The following is a 17,564-nucleotide window of genomic DNA, read 5'->3' as shown; positions in this document are numbered from 1 at the left end:
AGATTTAGGTATATGCTTCGATACAATTGCAAGCAACACCGGCAGAATAAATGGCGTTTGTACAAACCTTGACAAGTTTGATCGTGATTTACTGTACCTACCATGCCGACACCACATATTTGAATTAGTTCTTCAAAGTAGTTTTCATGCAGTAATGGTTGATGCTACTGTTGCCAGTACAAGTTCCAGGTTTGGTGTCTTTTGTTTAAAAGATTTAGGAAATCCTGGTCGTCCATCGACAAAATCAATTAGCAAACTGGAATAGCTGATGTTACGGAAGATGACCGTGTCAGTATGATGGAGTTTATACAACTACAGATACACCAGAAACACCATAGATATGACTATCGCGAATGATTAGAAACGGCTATGATCTTCCTAGGCAGCATACTTCCACAAGGAGTTTCATTTTGCATTCCTGTAGCTCTGAGCCATGCTTGGTGGATGACAAAGGCTATATATAGCGTTCAAAATACGTATGTTTATTCCAAGATCAATTTGAACTGACGAGAAAAGGGAAGAATTTAATCAAGAGACTATGTATTTTCCTTATCCGAATCTATTCATAAGCTTGGTTCCTTGCACCATTGGCCGTACCACGATTACCAGTTTTTACGAAATTAATCGAATACAAGGAAGTAGATCTGCAAATTAATAATTCTGCTGTGAAAAAAATTGCTAACTATTTATGATATCTGTCACCAGAAACTCCGGCATTCTCATTCTTTGATACACGTGAAGGATAAAATGGTTTGCAATATAAGGGAAGTATAGAGGAATATGATATACAAAACTAAATAAAGGGATACTTTGTAAATAGTGCAGAAGTCAACAGTTTCAAAGTAAAAGAATTCTCTGACTTCGTTTCCCGGAGATTCGAACACATGTTTCTCAAGATTTTTCTATAGATACAAATGTTCTAAAAAACATGTCCATCTACTTGGACAAAGATCAACTTTCAACGTGGGTTGGAGATTTTGAAAGACATTATGGTGTTGAACGATTTAGCAGAGAGAAGGGTGACGATGATACAAGAACACGGACGAGAAAGGAAAACAATACATACTGCAGATTGACAGTGAACACAAGAAAAAGTATTCAGGTGCTACAAAAATTGCTTTAATGAGGCAATAAAATTTGGCTAGTTATTCATAGCCTTCAGCTTTTATTATTATTCTCATTTCAAATCTTCATTATACTCGTATTAATTATGTATTTTTGGGTACTTCATGTAAATAATTTCAACATAGGTTGAGTGCATTAGGACGGAATGTGCTATTATATAATAAAATATATAATTTCTTTCCTGTTACTTTTATAAACCACTTTTTGAATACTTCTGTAAACTACTGGTATGAAGAAAGATAATATTGAACGACAATAAACTGTTAATTTAAAGGTAATAACTATTATATGATTAGAGATAAGTTAAAAATAAATGCAGATGTGTGTTCGTGATGAAGAGTTACCCCCAAAACGATATCACACGACCACATTTCTATTTAAAATTTTGGGTCTGAATCCAAGATGGCGGACTTCAAGATGGTACTACTAAGTTGCAGGTGGACCTATCTCCACTACCTCTATCCAAAATATGATTCCTTCCCATTCACCCATTTCAAAGTTACAAGGATTTATCGCAAACTTTTGTCATATATTCTACTATAAATTATAAATGCATAAGCAAAACCAGACAGCCACCACGGCCTAGAGCTGAATGGTATTTCCCAGGTTATGACGTACGCTGATGATGTAAATATAATAGGGGATGATAGAACAATAGAAAGAAATGCAGAGGTCTTATTAGATATTTGCAGTAGGGATGGCCATTTCCGGAATTTTCACTTTCCGGAATCCGGAAAGTAAAGTTGGAAAAATTCTGGAATTCGGAAAAATGCCAATTTCGGAAAAAATCCGGAATTCAGAAAAAATCCGAAATTCAGAAAAATTCCGGAATTCTGAAAACATCCGTAATTTAAAATATTCCGATTTCAGAAAAATTCTGGAAAGTGAAATTTCCAATTCCGGAAAATAAATTTTCCGGAATTCGGATTCTGGAAAATTTTGGCCATACCTAATTTGCAAGAACATGGATTTGGAAATACATGCAAAGAAAACTAAACACATGGAAGTTTATCGGGATCGTAATACTGCAAATAAATTATGGATACGTCAAAACATAAAATAATACTTTCAAATATCTTGGGTCAATGTTAATAGACCAAAATCACGTCCACGAAGAAATTAAATGTCGACTAAAAGCAGGCAATTCGTGTTATTATTCAGTTCAAAATCTTTTTTTCTTGCGAATTCTATAGAGAAAATTGAAGTTTAAAATATATAAAACGATAACCATGCCTGTGGTCGCTTATTCTGAAGGAAGAACCCAGACTGAAAGTATTTGAGAATAAGATCCTGAGACAAATATTCGAACCCAAGAGGAGCGGGAATGGAAAAGGTCAAAAACTTCATAACGAGGAACTGCATAATTTATACTGTTTACCAAACATTGTTAAGGTAATCAAGTATAGAAGGCTCAGGTGGTCAGGTCATGTAGGAAGAATGGAAGAATGTACGTAAGAACATTTTTAAAATTTTAATTGGGACTCCAATCAGAAAACTTCCATTAGGAAGACCTAGGCGCAGATGGGAGGACATTATTAAGACGGATCTCGCAGAAATAGGAATACAAAGGTTTTTCAAATGCTTCCGGCAGACCTAAGTGGTAGTGACCTACCCTTCTTCACATACTTCCGACCTACCTAAGTAGTAGTGACCCCTCTCTTCACAAGTTTGTGACTTCACTACGTCGTAGTAGCTTTTGCAATGCTATGTTTGAGATGACATAACTTCTAACTTATTTAACATATTCGGGTCGGATTGTTTTCATCTTAAAGAGAATTCTTGGGAATGTAGTTTAGGAATAGAAAATTTAATTACTCTTTCGATCATACGGTCAAACGGCGATTTAAATTCCCACGACACTAAAAGTTTAGTGTGTTTCGAAAATAACTTTGAATACCATTTTATTGAATGTAAACTTAAGAACTTCAAATTTTCACCTCTAATATTTTCCTTCGGTACGATATTTATGTCGATTCACATTAGACGCTCGTTTTATCTTAATTGGGTGGGTAAATTATATGGAAATGGTGATCATGGTGGAACGATATGGGGATCAATTCAAAACAGCAGAGATCTGAAGTGTACAGAAGTCCATTTGTCAATCTGAGCAGACTCACATTGGAAAAACTACATTATCTCCCCATTGCTAACTAGCATCTTTTTAATGTATCCAAACATATCTTAAACTAATCCCGTGGGCAATATAAGCGAATGATGCCTGGCGTTCTTCTCTTTCTTAGGAGTAAAGGAAAGAAAGTTTGATTTCGGTTAGTTAGACCTATCCTCCGTCCATTTTTTTTTTCGGGTACGATCTTGCTTGGTATCATAGTTTTAAAAAAACAGTGACTTTTCTGAGCACTGATAAAAGGGGTGTAAATTACTGGAGAGGCATCTGAAGAGAAAAAATTAGGAGCAGTAAATAAAATATGTCTATTGCAACAAAGAATTTGACTTAACGTCGTAGAATACCTGCTCCATCTTTGTTTTTCAGTATGCAGATTGTTTTCTTTCTAGTTGTTGTTCAAAGCTATTTAAATGTCTCTTTACTTTGTGAAAAATAAATTTTAGTATTATGGTTTTAATATTTTACAATAAAGTTTAATTTATCTACTATTAAATTGATATAATTGCATCCAAATACAATTTGAAAAAATCGCGGGACATTTAACTAGATTTAATGAAAAATTAGCCACATCTTTGAAATTCCAGCTAATTTCAAACAAAACAAAAGTCCCCGTACAAATTAGCAACGGGTGATAAATAAATAAATCCTGCGAGAGACAGTAAAGAGAATCACGCGAGACATGCACGTATGGGATATGGGTTATAGATAGCGTTAAAGTCACCGTTACCCCTTAAGATATTAACGAATTGACTCTCTTAAAGAATTCGGACAAGATAATCCTCTAGCTATCTACGTAATGCAAAAGAACAGAATTCAAAATTGTGCTTACGTGTACGAGATATCGATAACAATCTCTAAAAGCCATCCTTTACCCGTTAAAATGTTAACGGATTGACTTAATTAACGAATTCGGGCGAGATAATCGCGATAGATAAATATTCCAAAATATAGATTCAAAAATTTATTTAAATGTATGAGATATCGATGGCCATGGTTACCCGTTAAGATGTTAAACGGAGTGACTTTATTAACGAACTCAGCTAAGAATAGAATCATCAGGTTTAACAAGGGAATAAGTCCAAAGAATCAAATTTCTGAGAAGTCGAAGAAATAAACTGTACAATTAATAGAATTATCATTCAATTAGTACCCAGTTTTTTTTTGTTTTTTTTAAAACTGGAACGTGAGTTACTCTGTATACACTAAACCCCTCACGTGTATAGTGAAGCTTAGAAATAATGTAGAGTATAAAAAGTCATTCTGTCATTTTTTGGTCTCCATTTCCTTCTTAAAACTGATCATTCAGTTGCTCTATCTATTGCAAAATAAAATAAAATAAAAACAGATTTCAAAAATTCGCTTTCATTCAAGAGTTTTTGTGCAGAGTAACGGATGGGCGGACGGAAGAATAAATCGCACTGTATGATGCTAATGAAGATGGCATAAGTAGTTAACATCGTTAATAGAATGGTACATTAATTGTTGCTGAATTTAGCACTATTAATTCAATGGTACATTAACCGTTACTAAATTTTCTATTATTAAATAACTAATATGTTCTGCTAATAAGTCAAAATTCATTATAGTATGTAAATATTATTGCCAGGTATTTTTTAACGCCCATTGTTGAGGAACATACCGAGGAATTTGATTGAATGTAATAATTCTTGATTGTTACACTTGTGGGGGGAATATTCAAGATTTCCGTAGGAAAGAGGATAACATAATAGGAGAAAACTGTAATGCACTAAAATGTCATTTCAATATGTAGTGAAGTTCGGTTGTGTATGAAGTAATAGATATTTCACAAACACACACACACACACACACACACACACACACACACATACATACATATATATATATATATATATATATATATATATATATATATATATAGTATGTAAATGAATATACATTTACATATATAGACATAGAAAACCGAATGATCACTGTGGTCGACAATCTTCGTTCAATCGATTCAAAACCTGTCAGATTTTTTCTTTTAATTTGAGGTAATTGCATTTCCCTGTCGATCGTATATGCCAGTGGTTTTCAACACTATCCACAATTCTGCTTGTGTGTATACATGCGGTTCCCACATTGTGGGTTTATTCTGAAACAGCGCACCGAGCGAAATATTTGCGAAACGAGAACCATCGTATGTAATGTACCACCAGGGTGAGTTGTGGGTGGTGGGAGTTTTAAGGGACACAGGAATGGTTGTGGTTTTGAGGCTTATGTGATGTACCGTTTGAGATTTGGAATTTAAAAAAAAAAGAGGGATACGGGGGAAAATGAGATGTGCAGCGATGCGTGATCATTCATGGTTCATGAGGCTAACAATACGGGATTGAAATGAATCAGTTTGTCACAAAATGTGTTTTACCTGAATTGTCCGTTGGAGAATAGCGACGTGTGTTAATCTCGTTAGATCGTTGAGTCGTCATTTTTTTTTATTTGTGTTTGATATATTGCTGTTGAAACGCTATTCGTGTTTTCCCTCTCTGTTTTCCTTTTTCTTTGTCCAGTAGATTATCCTCTTCAAAGTTTCTGATGTGCCATTTTCTCTTGCAAAGATAATTTACCCGTACTTTGACTTCATTGTAAATACTATGTTATATGCAATCTTGTTTTTTATTAAAGAAACATGCATTTGTTTCAGAAAGCCCTATATTTTTAGCTGTCGATCGAATTACATATATCAAATGCGAATCTCATTTTTAACCGACTTCAAGAAAAGGAGATGGTTCTCAGTTCAATCTACTTATACATATATAATATGTTCTCGGTATGTTCACGCATAGTTTTCACATAGGTATACCGATTTAAGTTGTTTATTTATTTTTTTGAAGAAGTATATCTTCCCGATGGTCTCATATAAATTTCCTTAAGATTTGATGGCAATCTTTCGACTTAGATTATGAAAGACCCTAACTTACGCTGGGATAATTACGGAAAAATAACATCGTTATAGGCAACCATACATTCTTTGATGTGATTATAGTTGCATAACAACATAGGGGTTGTGCTGCAAAATTTCGGAACCACTTTCACAGAACATTACTCTGTCTCTTATCTGCTACATTTTAAAGAAATGGGCTGCGTGTGTGGAGTCTGTTAAGATGTTTTTGACAAAAAGTTTTATAATTAAGTTCAGTTGAGATCTTTATTTCAAGCGAGAAGAAGTATTAAAATTTTGTATGGATGGTTACGAGAATATAGTCTTTTATAGAGATATGAATGGCTCTTTGTTTTATTACGATGATTTTAGTAGGTTACTTTTCTTTTGTTTGTTTGTTTGTTTGTTTAACCTTATCCTTAGCCAGCTGTCTTGGGAATGGACATTGACGGCAATAGGGTTCTTCTTTGTCATTTATTACGCTCGTCCTTTACTTACAAATGTATATGCAAGTATTTTATAAAGACACTATTTATAGCTGTTTCTTCATGGTTCCCTTTTAATCATACTCTCAATTCTACTGCCTCCTAAGCTGCATTTCGTTTTGGAATAGTGGGTTTATTTTATTTATTTTTTTTTTTTACAGAAAAATGTATATGATCTAAAATTTTGGTTTCTTTGAATATTACTTAACTTAGAAAAAAAAACTCAGCGTGTAAGATTATCTTCCACGCGTACTTAGTCACCCCACTAAAGCCATATATAGTGTTCTCTTCAAATTGAATGGAATTGAATCTTTAAGTTTTACGTTCCACGTTATGCCGGTTAGGCTTAATTATTATTTATTATCACTTGACCCACAGTAGGTCCCTGAGCAGTGGCGTAGCAGCTGCCCCCGCAAACCCCGCAGTGCGGCGGAGCCCCGAGGTGTAGGGGGCCCCGAAGTCTTGTGATGAATAAAGATTTAAAGAAGTAGAACTTCAACCTTATTTCTGTCGGCTTTACAACTAGGGCCCCTTCTCTATACTTTGCGGGGTGGCGCCGCAAAAGTGTGCTACGCCACTGTCCCTGAGTAATTGCATCATGGGTACAAATGACACCTGATTATACGTAAATGAACAGCTCACACGGGATGTGGAGAGACAAAGCTATTCCAATAGATAAAGATACTTTTTTTTATAAATGAGACATTACTTTCACGACATACTTTCGAGACGAAACAGCTTTCAACTCTTTTGTTTGCGCGAATCCCTAAACAGACCACCAATATAATATATATTATATATATATATATATATATATATATATATATATATATATTTAGTGTATTCGCCATGGGTCTTTAATAGCTAAATAAGATTCAATTTATTTACTTGATTCTGAAAATTCAAATTCATGGGGCTCAGAAACGACTTAATTGGGTTTATATTATTTTAAAGAGAAATTATTATCTTGGAACTTGAACAGGGCTCTGGATCGAAATAAGGCATCACTGTATATCAATTTATCAAACTCTTTTTAACTAGTATGCTGATGCGTTTTAGGTGAATCTCGGTATTTGTATTGGATAAAATAAGGTAATAGGCCTTTTGGTTGATACGTTACTCTAACACACACATAATTTTGGCATGTCGAACAAAATTGTGACAATTAAAAAAAAAATTAACAAAAATCCAACGAATTAAACAAAAATTCTGATTTGTTGAAAACTACAAAGTTTGTTTATGGTTCGTCTATAACGATCGTGTTGATTTGAAAGAGAGAGACATTCTTCCGAAAGCTTGATGGACCATATCAATATTACGCGGTCTGTAGATGGTAAATACATCTATTTATTGGCTATTTGTTCGATGTCGATGTGTTGCTTGTGATTCATTCAGAAGTAATAGTAGAATTTGCGTTACAATTAAAATAAATGTCAGAGAAGGTTTTTTTCTTTAAAGTAGATATACAAAATTAATTTTTCATACATTATTTGTACTTTGCCACTGGTACTGAATGTTATGTGACATTGAATAAATACAGTTGCAGTTGCTACTTATGTGTACTTTGAAACTACCATACAGATATATCTTTTATCCTAGACTTGTTAATTGTATCGAGTAATATTTTGCGTTCTCTCTTCTTTGTCTTGGAACAAAATAAGTTAGTGAATAAAATTGACTTTATTCTACTATCATCAAAAAATGTGTACCCAAAGAACAAAATTACAATAGTAAAACATTTAGGTTCAATTTATATGTTACTCAGGTGTTGTTACTATTATGTATATTTTAATTGTTCATATGGATAGCAAACACCCAGTCTGTAACTTTTTTTCAAGCTTTACTCAAATTCGTACGGAACGACGCATGAAGGATTTGAATAATCTCGCTCCGTTCAGCAGTTTCGTTGTCTTATAAACACGTAAATTCCTACCAGATGAAACTTCAATTAATTCCCAGCTTTTGCAGCAGGGCCCTTTAAAAGCGAAGAGCCTAAACAGAAGAAGATCAGGTGGAGAAAGAAGATGCTGAAATGAATAATTGCCCTTCCAAGAAACATCACACAGGGACCCAGGAAAAACACACACAGAAGAAACGCAGAACAAGACACCTACACAACCCCACAAAATGAAGAACATGGTGTCACCTTCAATACCATTATTACCCACAAGATGTGCAAGCATAGAACACAAGCCACAGAACGAACAGCTAAACAGATCATCAATGGGGTCTGCAAAATTCTCCTGATTAACCCTAGGAACACCAAGGTATTTTTGGGTTACATTAAACACCAAGGGAGGAAGAGGCTCTGAGGCTCACAACTAAAATATTATTTCTCACGGAAACTTATTTATTTATTTATTTATTTATTTATTTATTTATCGAACAAATTCCCAGATACAGCATAACTTTGCCATTTTACACAGGGAAATAACAAAAGAAACAAAAACAAGACGACAATAACAACCGCAACAACAACATAAAACAATGTCAAAAAAGAGTGTAAAAGTAATGTTATTCATTCAAAACTCGTTAATTGCTTTTTCAAACATTGGGTAGCTCGAAAAAATGTCAACATCAGTTGCTACTTAATTATAACAGATTGATATTCTGTAAAAAAAGAGACCTCTGTATAATTGCCAATCTAGGACGGGCAAGACGGAATAGGTAGGTATTTCGGGTTATGCGGGAAGGAACACGTAAGGATAGTTCCTGAAGTAATATTTCCGATCTTAAGTTTTCATTAACTACTTTATGAAGATATTTCAGATCAGATATTAATTCTGCGTACTTTCAGTCTGGATATTAACATGTGGCAAGAGTTCCTTCTTAGATGATATTTGAAGTGCTGAAACACGAAAACGGACTATAGCAGTAAAGAAATTGAGAATAGAATCAAGTTTGGAGAGATGTATAGGTGCTGCCATGGCCCATATGGGAGAGCAGTATTCGATCTTGGGCGCTATTAAAGTTTTATAAAAAGTTGCTAATGACGAAACAGTGCGAGGTTCAGTGAATCGATAAAGAAGTCCCAACATGCGCATTGAATTCTTAAGTATTGAGAATGTTTATATTGTTTGATGTGAACTTGGAGTGTCCAAGACACCATATATTTTTATTCTACATTATTACTAGGTTTCTAAGTACAGTGTCGCCAACCTTATATGGGTAAGTGTTTAAGTTATCATTTTTTATTTATGTTAGTAACTATGACTTATTTATTCCATTTCTTTTTATAGAAAAAATCATACAGATCAATAGCTCCCCTTGGTTCTCTAGGGCTAATAAACAGCATACAGGAAGCAACGAAACAAGCCTTAAACCTCAACATACAGATACTGACAAAACAGCGGAAAATCAATCTACCTACTTACATTGATCACCAGACAACATAAGCTCAAACACACAACCTGTTTCTGCTAATGTTATATCCTAAACTGGTAGTGGCTATAAACTGATCATGCATTAGCGCGTTTATATATTAATGCATGATCATCTTCCCCACAAAAGCGATTTCCAGGCATAGATCAAGTAGCCTGAAGAAGAGGAGGAAACAAGAAGTTTATCGTCAATGCCCAAGAAGGAGCAGAACTCAACCACTCGCCAATGCTCTCCCACCGCTAATGTTCTCCCACACCGTCAGAAAGTGGCACCCGCGAAAAAACCAGGAACCAAACCCACAATCAGACACGGAACGAGAATTGTGCTTACTTTTGACGAAACTAATGCTACAACAAATACATCAAAATAAAACATTTCTTTTATTGTTTTTCATTTGGCAAAGTAGCAGAAATAATAGAAAGCCCCCGCGTGCGGGGCTGGTAAACCTACGGTTCATTTATTCGTTCAAACTGTGAATAGGACATCTTAGCACGATCTTACGAGGAGATTTTCATCTCTGGCTGTACTTACCAAACAATGGGCTGTAATGAGAGCTCCATAGATAGTGTTCATTCGGAAATCATTTAGTGAATCTTGGTGCTGGGCTTATAGTGAGACTCAGATAGTTACAGTGATGCATTTAGTTACAGTGTGTTAACTAATGTTAATATCATTAACTATATACTTGAAATATTAAAAACTTTTGTACGTAACTGTACCTCCGCTCAGGGTGCTTAAAGCCAAGAAAACAGATTATATTTTAAAATATAGGAAATTGCAACTTAAAAAGAACTCTAAAATAAACTATAAGGATAGATTTCGTACCAGTCATCTACGGATTTCACGCGAGTGAAAGTGTCTAGAACTAATGTATTAAAACTTCCGAAAAAAAAGTTACAGTGGTCAGAGAAGAAGAAAGAATCAAGAGCTCACATCGTAGCAAACTACGTTGAGCTTTTGAAAGTTCTGTCGCTTTTTCACCCACCACCTTCAAACATCAATATGCCACCTAAGACGTATTTGGAAGATAAAACATAGTACCCATCAGCATCGACGACCTTCCGCCAACGTTCTGGAAGGGCATGGATTCCATCGCGGTAGAGCTTTGTGAACTTTGAAGCAAAGAAGGTATCAAGTGCATTTTGAACCTAGGGATTTGAACTGGTGTCCTCTAAGGTGATTGTCCAAGGAATGGAACAGGTAATAATCGGACGATACAGAGGACGTCTGGCGAGTATGACGGATGCAATAGTGTTTCCATCCAAGGCGTAGAATGGTGTCCCGGGTCATCATAGCCACGTGGGGGCTTGACGTTGTCCTATATCAGGAGGACCCCTTTGTGATTCAGAAGTGCTGGTTCCAGAGTTTTGAGTTTTCCTTAAACACAGCTTAACTGCTGACAGTATACAGTTGCATTGATGCTCTGACAAGCTGTTAGTAATTCCCGATGTACGATACCGCGAGCAGTCCACCAAACACACAGGAAGACCTTCTTTCTGGAGCAATGCTGGTTTTGGCGGTTTTGGAACCGGTTCATGGATGATAATTAATGATGACGGCGCCCTGGAGCTTCTTACAGGACCCACTTCTCACCACATGTCAACATCCTCTCCAGAAATGGCTCCTTCCTCAGACGAGACAGCAAAAAAACACAAGTGTCTGCTCGCGTTGCCTTCTGGCCCCATAGTCAAATTATATGTGACCCATCAACCCAATTGATAGTGCTTCCCAAGTTGATGGAGGTGCTGCCGAATGCTTTCTCCACTCACACTGAATTGTAGTCCCAGTTCTTCATATGTCTGGCCACTGTTCACCGCAATTTCTGCATGAAGATTTTCATTTTGTACGTGTGTTGGTCTTCCAACACGTGGTGCGTCTTCGAGTGTCTCGTCACCGTCCTTAAACCTGTCAAGCCACCGCTGCACTGTTCACGTAATCACGACACCCTCCCTAAAGGACTGGCATATCTTCCGCCCCGCTGCATCGGCGTTTGGCCCAAGTTTGAACTCGTATATCAGACAAGCCCTTCTGACACTCTGTGGAGGTCCCATGTTCACTCCGTCCTTGCACAAGTTCACGGTGTAACTGCACTGTCGTAACCACAGGAAATCGTGATCACCGTACAGATCAAGCCGTTTCAGGTATCTTCATTCCCAGTCGTTTGACCACCGTAATATGATCCCTGCTATCTCTGATCTATCTCCAACCCTCTCCCATTCTACCCAGAAGCACCCGTACTGACTGATCAAGTGACATTCTGTCATCATCTGATAAGTAGTTCTGGTAATATGTTGGATATACCCACACCAACAACTGACGTTCTCGCCTTATCTTCATTCATATTCAACTTACGGTGTGAAGCAAAATTGAACACAGACCTCCAAAAACAGCGACAGACCTTTCTTGGTTACCTTTATACTATTAATACCTCACATATCAAAATAGAGATTCACTCTGTATTACAACCTATAACTAACTTTTTAAAGAATTAACACGTCGAATCGAACCCCGGTCTCCCGCATGCAAGGCAGGAATACTAACAACTATTGATTTTTAATGCTAGAGTATACACAGTAGATCACATTTGTTGGTTGCCCAACGTCTTGTGGTTTGATACTGGATCACAGCAGATCGTGATCGTCGTGCTGTTTCTGGGATGTTCATTCCCAGTCATCTGACCACCGTAATATGACCTTTATCAAACTCTGATACATTGCCGGATTTCTCCATTCTACCCACAAGCATTGCACTTACTGATTGAGTGAGATCCCTGTCACCGTCTGGCGAGCGGTTCCGCTACGCCTCGTGAACCTTACGTAAGCCCAACGACTTCGTTAAAAAAATTAGTGGCTGGTCATAATAGTTTGGCTGGTGAGTGTACACTGAAACAACTAATGAGTTTGAGTTTACACAATTACTAATTACTATTTATATGACAATTCTAAAAAATATTGAAGTTTGGATACAACATTGTCTCTAAAAAGCCATTGTGTAGTTAGGTTACTTGTGGCTGTGCTTGCAAAATGTTATTAATACACAGTATTGTCAGGAGGTGTTTGAAATTAGAATTAAAAAAAAAAAAACTCATCTGGAGCGCTAAAACTTAAATTAGGCAATTTATTGAACGAACTTTGTTTTAAAAATTATTTTTCCTGGTCTTCGCATAGAATGCATTTCCATTATTTCCTAAATACGCTCGAAATAATTTGCGTAACGCAGAACAATTGGAAAGGAATTTTTTTCGTGGGTTCGATGTTTCTACTGTATGAGTGGTTATTAAGGAAGTAATTATTCACTTCAATCATTCGAGTGAATAAAGAAAGAATAATAACAACAGAAAAGCGGAGGGACAAAGGGGAATGTAACATAGATTGTCTTTCATCTCCTATTTGCTTTTAACTTTTTTTTTTTTTTTTTTTAAGCATAGACTCATTAGACTAGAAAACGTCTGGTCTCTGTATATACACACACCTCATAACATACTCTCATTTTGTATCTGTTTTTTTTTTTTTTTTTTTTTAAATCCTTGTAGTTTTGTCAATAATATGTGTGTGCTAAAATGATATACATACAGTACAGAATATTTATTTTTTCGCCTCCTTTCTCTCAAACATTATAGCGCAAAAAAAATTAACACACAACAAAGTTCAGATATTATTAGAGACCGGACGAGCAAACGAGAGGAAGAGAACTGTTCATTGCATTTGACCTAACAATGTTCATATGTTCAGAATGGAAAACGTGAAAAATTATATTTGCGTAAAATTAGCGTTCTATATATCGATGTGTCATTTTTGTTTTTCTATTTTGTGATCATATATACATATATACATGCATATATCCATCTACTCGTCTCTGTTACATACATACTATGGTCTAGTGTGTTCCGTTGTTAAGTGGATGGGAGTGTGATTCTGCAGTGTCTGTCTGACTCATTCTACTCCAATTATCGGAAAATCATGTTTATATATGTGTGTAAAGGTACCGTAACCATTACTGTAGATAGTTAATTTCTCAGAGCGAACCCCCCATTTTTTTTACCACCCCTTCTTCAATTTCCTTTTAATGAAGTTCTATTACAAAGAGGGACGGAAAGGTGGATTTGCTTGGATATTTTCATTATATGTATAAAGAACAACAAAAAAGGGGGTTGAAAACGTAATTTATGATATGATTGCTATTGGAAAATATGTGTGCTTGAACAAAGTAACAGTGCTGTGAAAACTTACTAAGTGTGGGGAAATTCAACTCTTTTATCCTCGGGCAATTTCAATTCCATGAAATGGAATGAATAATTTTTAAGTTACAACTGAAACACACACACACCCCACACACACCATATTTTAACATTTTCTTTTCAACCTCACACTGAGACTTCCTTAATTCTTAACCTATTTAACTCTAAGCTAAATAAATAAATAAATAAAAACCAGTTCGATTGGGAAATTTTAAACAGTACAAGCCATGTTTCATGAATGTAAAGTTGATTGACATGAGCGCCTTAAATCTCTCTCACGTCAGCAACATGACACAAGTTTTCACTGTTCCTTATTCTGCACCAAGTTTTTCATTTACCTGCACTTTCTCTACTTTACATCTTGTATTACTATTGCTTTTTCCTTCGATTTACTCGAAAACTACGCATGAGGATTTACATTCACTCATATAATTTTAGTTCAATGAGTCTATCGATTGATAAATGCCTCATCTTTAGAAAGTTTTTTTTTTTTTTTTGTTATACGTTAAACTTTAATACTATTGCATAATTTTATATTTTTATGTGTAGATTGCTGGATATGGTTACAAGTACAGAAAGGTATAACTTGAAGAATGAAGCTTATGTAAATAACAAGACTGAAAGATCTAGCGAGTAAATTCATAAACACCAATGCATCAAGATCTAGCACAATGAAATTGCACTTTGAATTACTGCGTATCTCTCTGTCGATGACCAAAATTGTAAATTTGACTTTTATTCTACAATTTCTTTTTTTGAAAGAAAAATGTCACAAATGTTATTTGGCAAAAGGCGAAAAGTAGAAAATTGATACACACGAAAGGTTATGAAGTCATGCACCTTAGGATTTCCATCTTTCTACGACGAAAAGGGAGGAAGACGTAGTGAGTTGTTCCTCTAGTGTCTGTGTCGTGATCGGGAACTTACAAGGATGAATGATTGTGGACTCCCTCTGGCGTGAATTACTCTGGCGAAGGGCCAAACCGCTGATTGTTTCAACATCGCAAAAGCGGATCTGCGGACAGATTCAAGGCTCCTAACGGAAGGGATATTAAGGGAGGTCTTTGGAAGCAGAAGAGGTTGAAGGGAGAAAGCGGAAAGGGATAGTTTCAAAATTGGGCCCGTTCACGGCCAAGTAAATCGGCTGTAGATGTTTTCTGCGCTACATAGAGCCCAGTCGGAAAGAACTCTTCCCAGAAACCTCCTCATTTCAGATGGATAGAAACAGGCTTTTCTCTCTCTCTCTCTCTCTCTCTCTCTCTCTCATTTTCACTCTTTTAGTCTGTGTAGACCGCCTACTCTCGCCTGGATCTCTTCAGCATCCCCTTAGGCTTCATGCATTCATCGATCTTTGTTTCAATATAATGTTGTAACAAAATATTACTTTACATTTTTCTTTAACTTTTTTTTTCACTTGGATTCTTTGTTTGTTGAGCTGAAGATTTATAAACATATCCTTGTTGGGTATTTTACACAGCAATTGGAAAGAAAAAGGAAATATAAGAAAAGAAACATAGTTGTGCAGGCTGTAAAAACACAGACACTTAGAAAAAAAAATGAAACTATGGTAGACTTTGAAACTATGAGGAATTAATACTGATAGATTCATTACTTTCGGTTCAAATTCAGAGTAAGCTGAAATTAAAAAAAAAAAAAAAAGTCAAAACGTATCGATTTGAGAATCACTAGGTCTTGGAACGCGTAGTAGAATGTCTGAAGTATCAAATTTTGTTAAAACATCCGTCCCTTTGTTATAGTTGCAAAGCAGGCAGTTATTTGAAAAGTGTCATTTAACCGGTTCGAATGTAGTGGACGTGAAAAGCAAAAAAACACTGAGTTACAGTATCATAAGTTTGTTACTTTTCAACATTTTTGGATTTTCAAAATGGATAAAAATAGATGAAAGTATGTAGAATTCACATTTAAATGATTTAAGCTGAGAAAACATTTAAAGTTATCACAAATTATTATTAAATTTATCGAAAAATAAAGGAAAAAGAAGATAAATGCATAACCGTTATAACTCCATTTAATTCTATGGACATAATGATTTTACGAAACACATCATACTATAAGCTAACGGAATTCAGAAAACACAGCTTCTCATAGGTGCTCTTGCAAAATTTATGCACGTGTATTCCAATAGTTGTCCAGAATACCAATTTTTAACAATTATTAGTGATTTGAAATATTATTTTGTTAAATTGCAGTTTACTTCATAACAATTTTCAATGTTGAAATTATGACTTTATTACCATCAGCAACCTCAAAAATACAGAGTGTCCAATATACAATGCAACCCGGAGTTTGGGATAGTAGAACTTTTGAACCTGAAGCGATATACAAATAATGGTTATACCAAAATGAAGCTTTGTTCGTGCCTATATTTTTAAACTAGAAAACAACGATTGATACATTAGAAACCACACAGTGTTGCCAGATGTAACCAAAGGTGTAATTTTTTTTTTTTTTTTGCAAAACATGGAATTGACTTATAACTCATACCTATGAATGTTCTTTCGTTAATTTAAATTTGTTTAGTTGGAGTAGCTTGGAAACTATGGAGCAGAAAAAAATAATTTTTCATTTCCACCCATAACTAATCCGATGAGGCCTCTGTAAGGGGAAACTAGGAAAATCGTAGGTTTCATGAATTAACACTCTGAATTGGCAACTTTGCTGATGTTTCAGTGCATCAAAAGGTGTGTTAAGGGTCTGTCTACATTATGCAATTCCTGAAAAGAACGAAAAAGAAACCTTGAAATTATCATGATAAAATTGTTACTTACATGCACCCGGCAACACTGCTACTACCACATAATGAGTTATCAGCTCTACAACAGATGCTGGAACTACCCCCTGCTTTGATTCAAACACAGGTTCACACGTTTCACCATGTTGGCAGCAAGTTTACGAAGAGTAGAAGTGTTAATGTTCTCAATGGTACTGCGAATGTTCATTTCCAGGTCTTGTATAGTTCGAGGATTGTTCTTCTATACCTCTTGCTTTAAGTAGCCCCATAGAAATGTATAGCAGCGTTGCCGGGTGCATGTAAGTAGCACTGAAACATCAAGGTTATTAATAACTCGTGGAATAACGTCATTTAGGCGTAGTATGGCTTTATGCTTATTTTTGCTGATAATAATTGCTAATATGATCGCTCACATTAAATTTATCAAAGTTTCCTCGTAGCCACAACTAGTGTACGCGTTCTTGGCACGGGAGACATGAGTTTGATTCCAGGTAGGGGCTTAATGTGGTTCAGGTTCCGCGTGAAGTTGTAGAGCCATATCTCCTGAAAGAGACGCT

At 35.6% G+C, this 17,564-nt stretch overlaps 1 protein-coding gene across 1 annotated transcript in view; it reads left to right on the top strand.

Moving 5' to 3' along the window:
* The window catches only part of LOC145661102 (solute carrier family 38 member 10-like), a 29,156-nt gene extending 14,264 nt beyond the window's left edge, over positions 1–14,892 (top strand). Inside the window, exon 2 of the mRNA XM_081726546.1 lies at positions 14,805–14,892. Within this exon, the coding sequence (XP_081582672.1) occupies positions 14,805–14,892 (88 nt within the window). The remainder of the gene's footprint in view (positions 1–14,804) is intronic.
* Positions 14,893–17,564: the final 2,672 nt, after the last annotated feature.

This window comes from Thermobia domestica, chromosome 9 (genome assembly GCF_964235325.1).
Source record: "Thermobia domestica chromosome 9, izTheDome1.hap1.1, whole genome shotgun sequence".
Taxonomy (NCBI): Eukaryota; Metazoa; Arthropoda; class Insecta; order Zygentoma; family Lepismatidae; genus Thermobia; species Thermobia domestica.
Note: the sequence above shows the minus strand (reverse complement) of the source record. Positions and strands in the feature narration are given on the sequence as shown.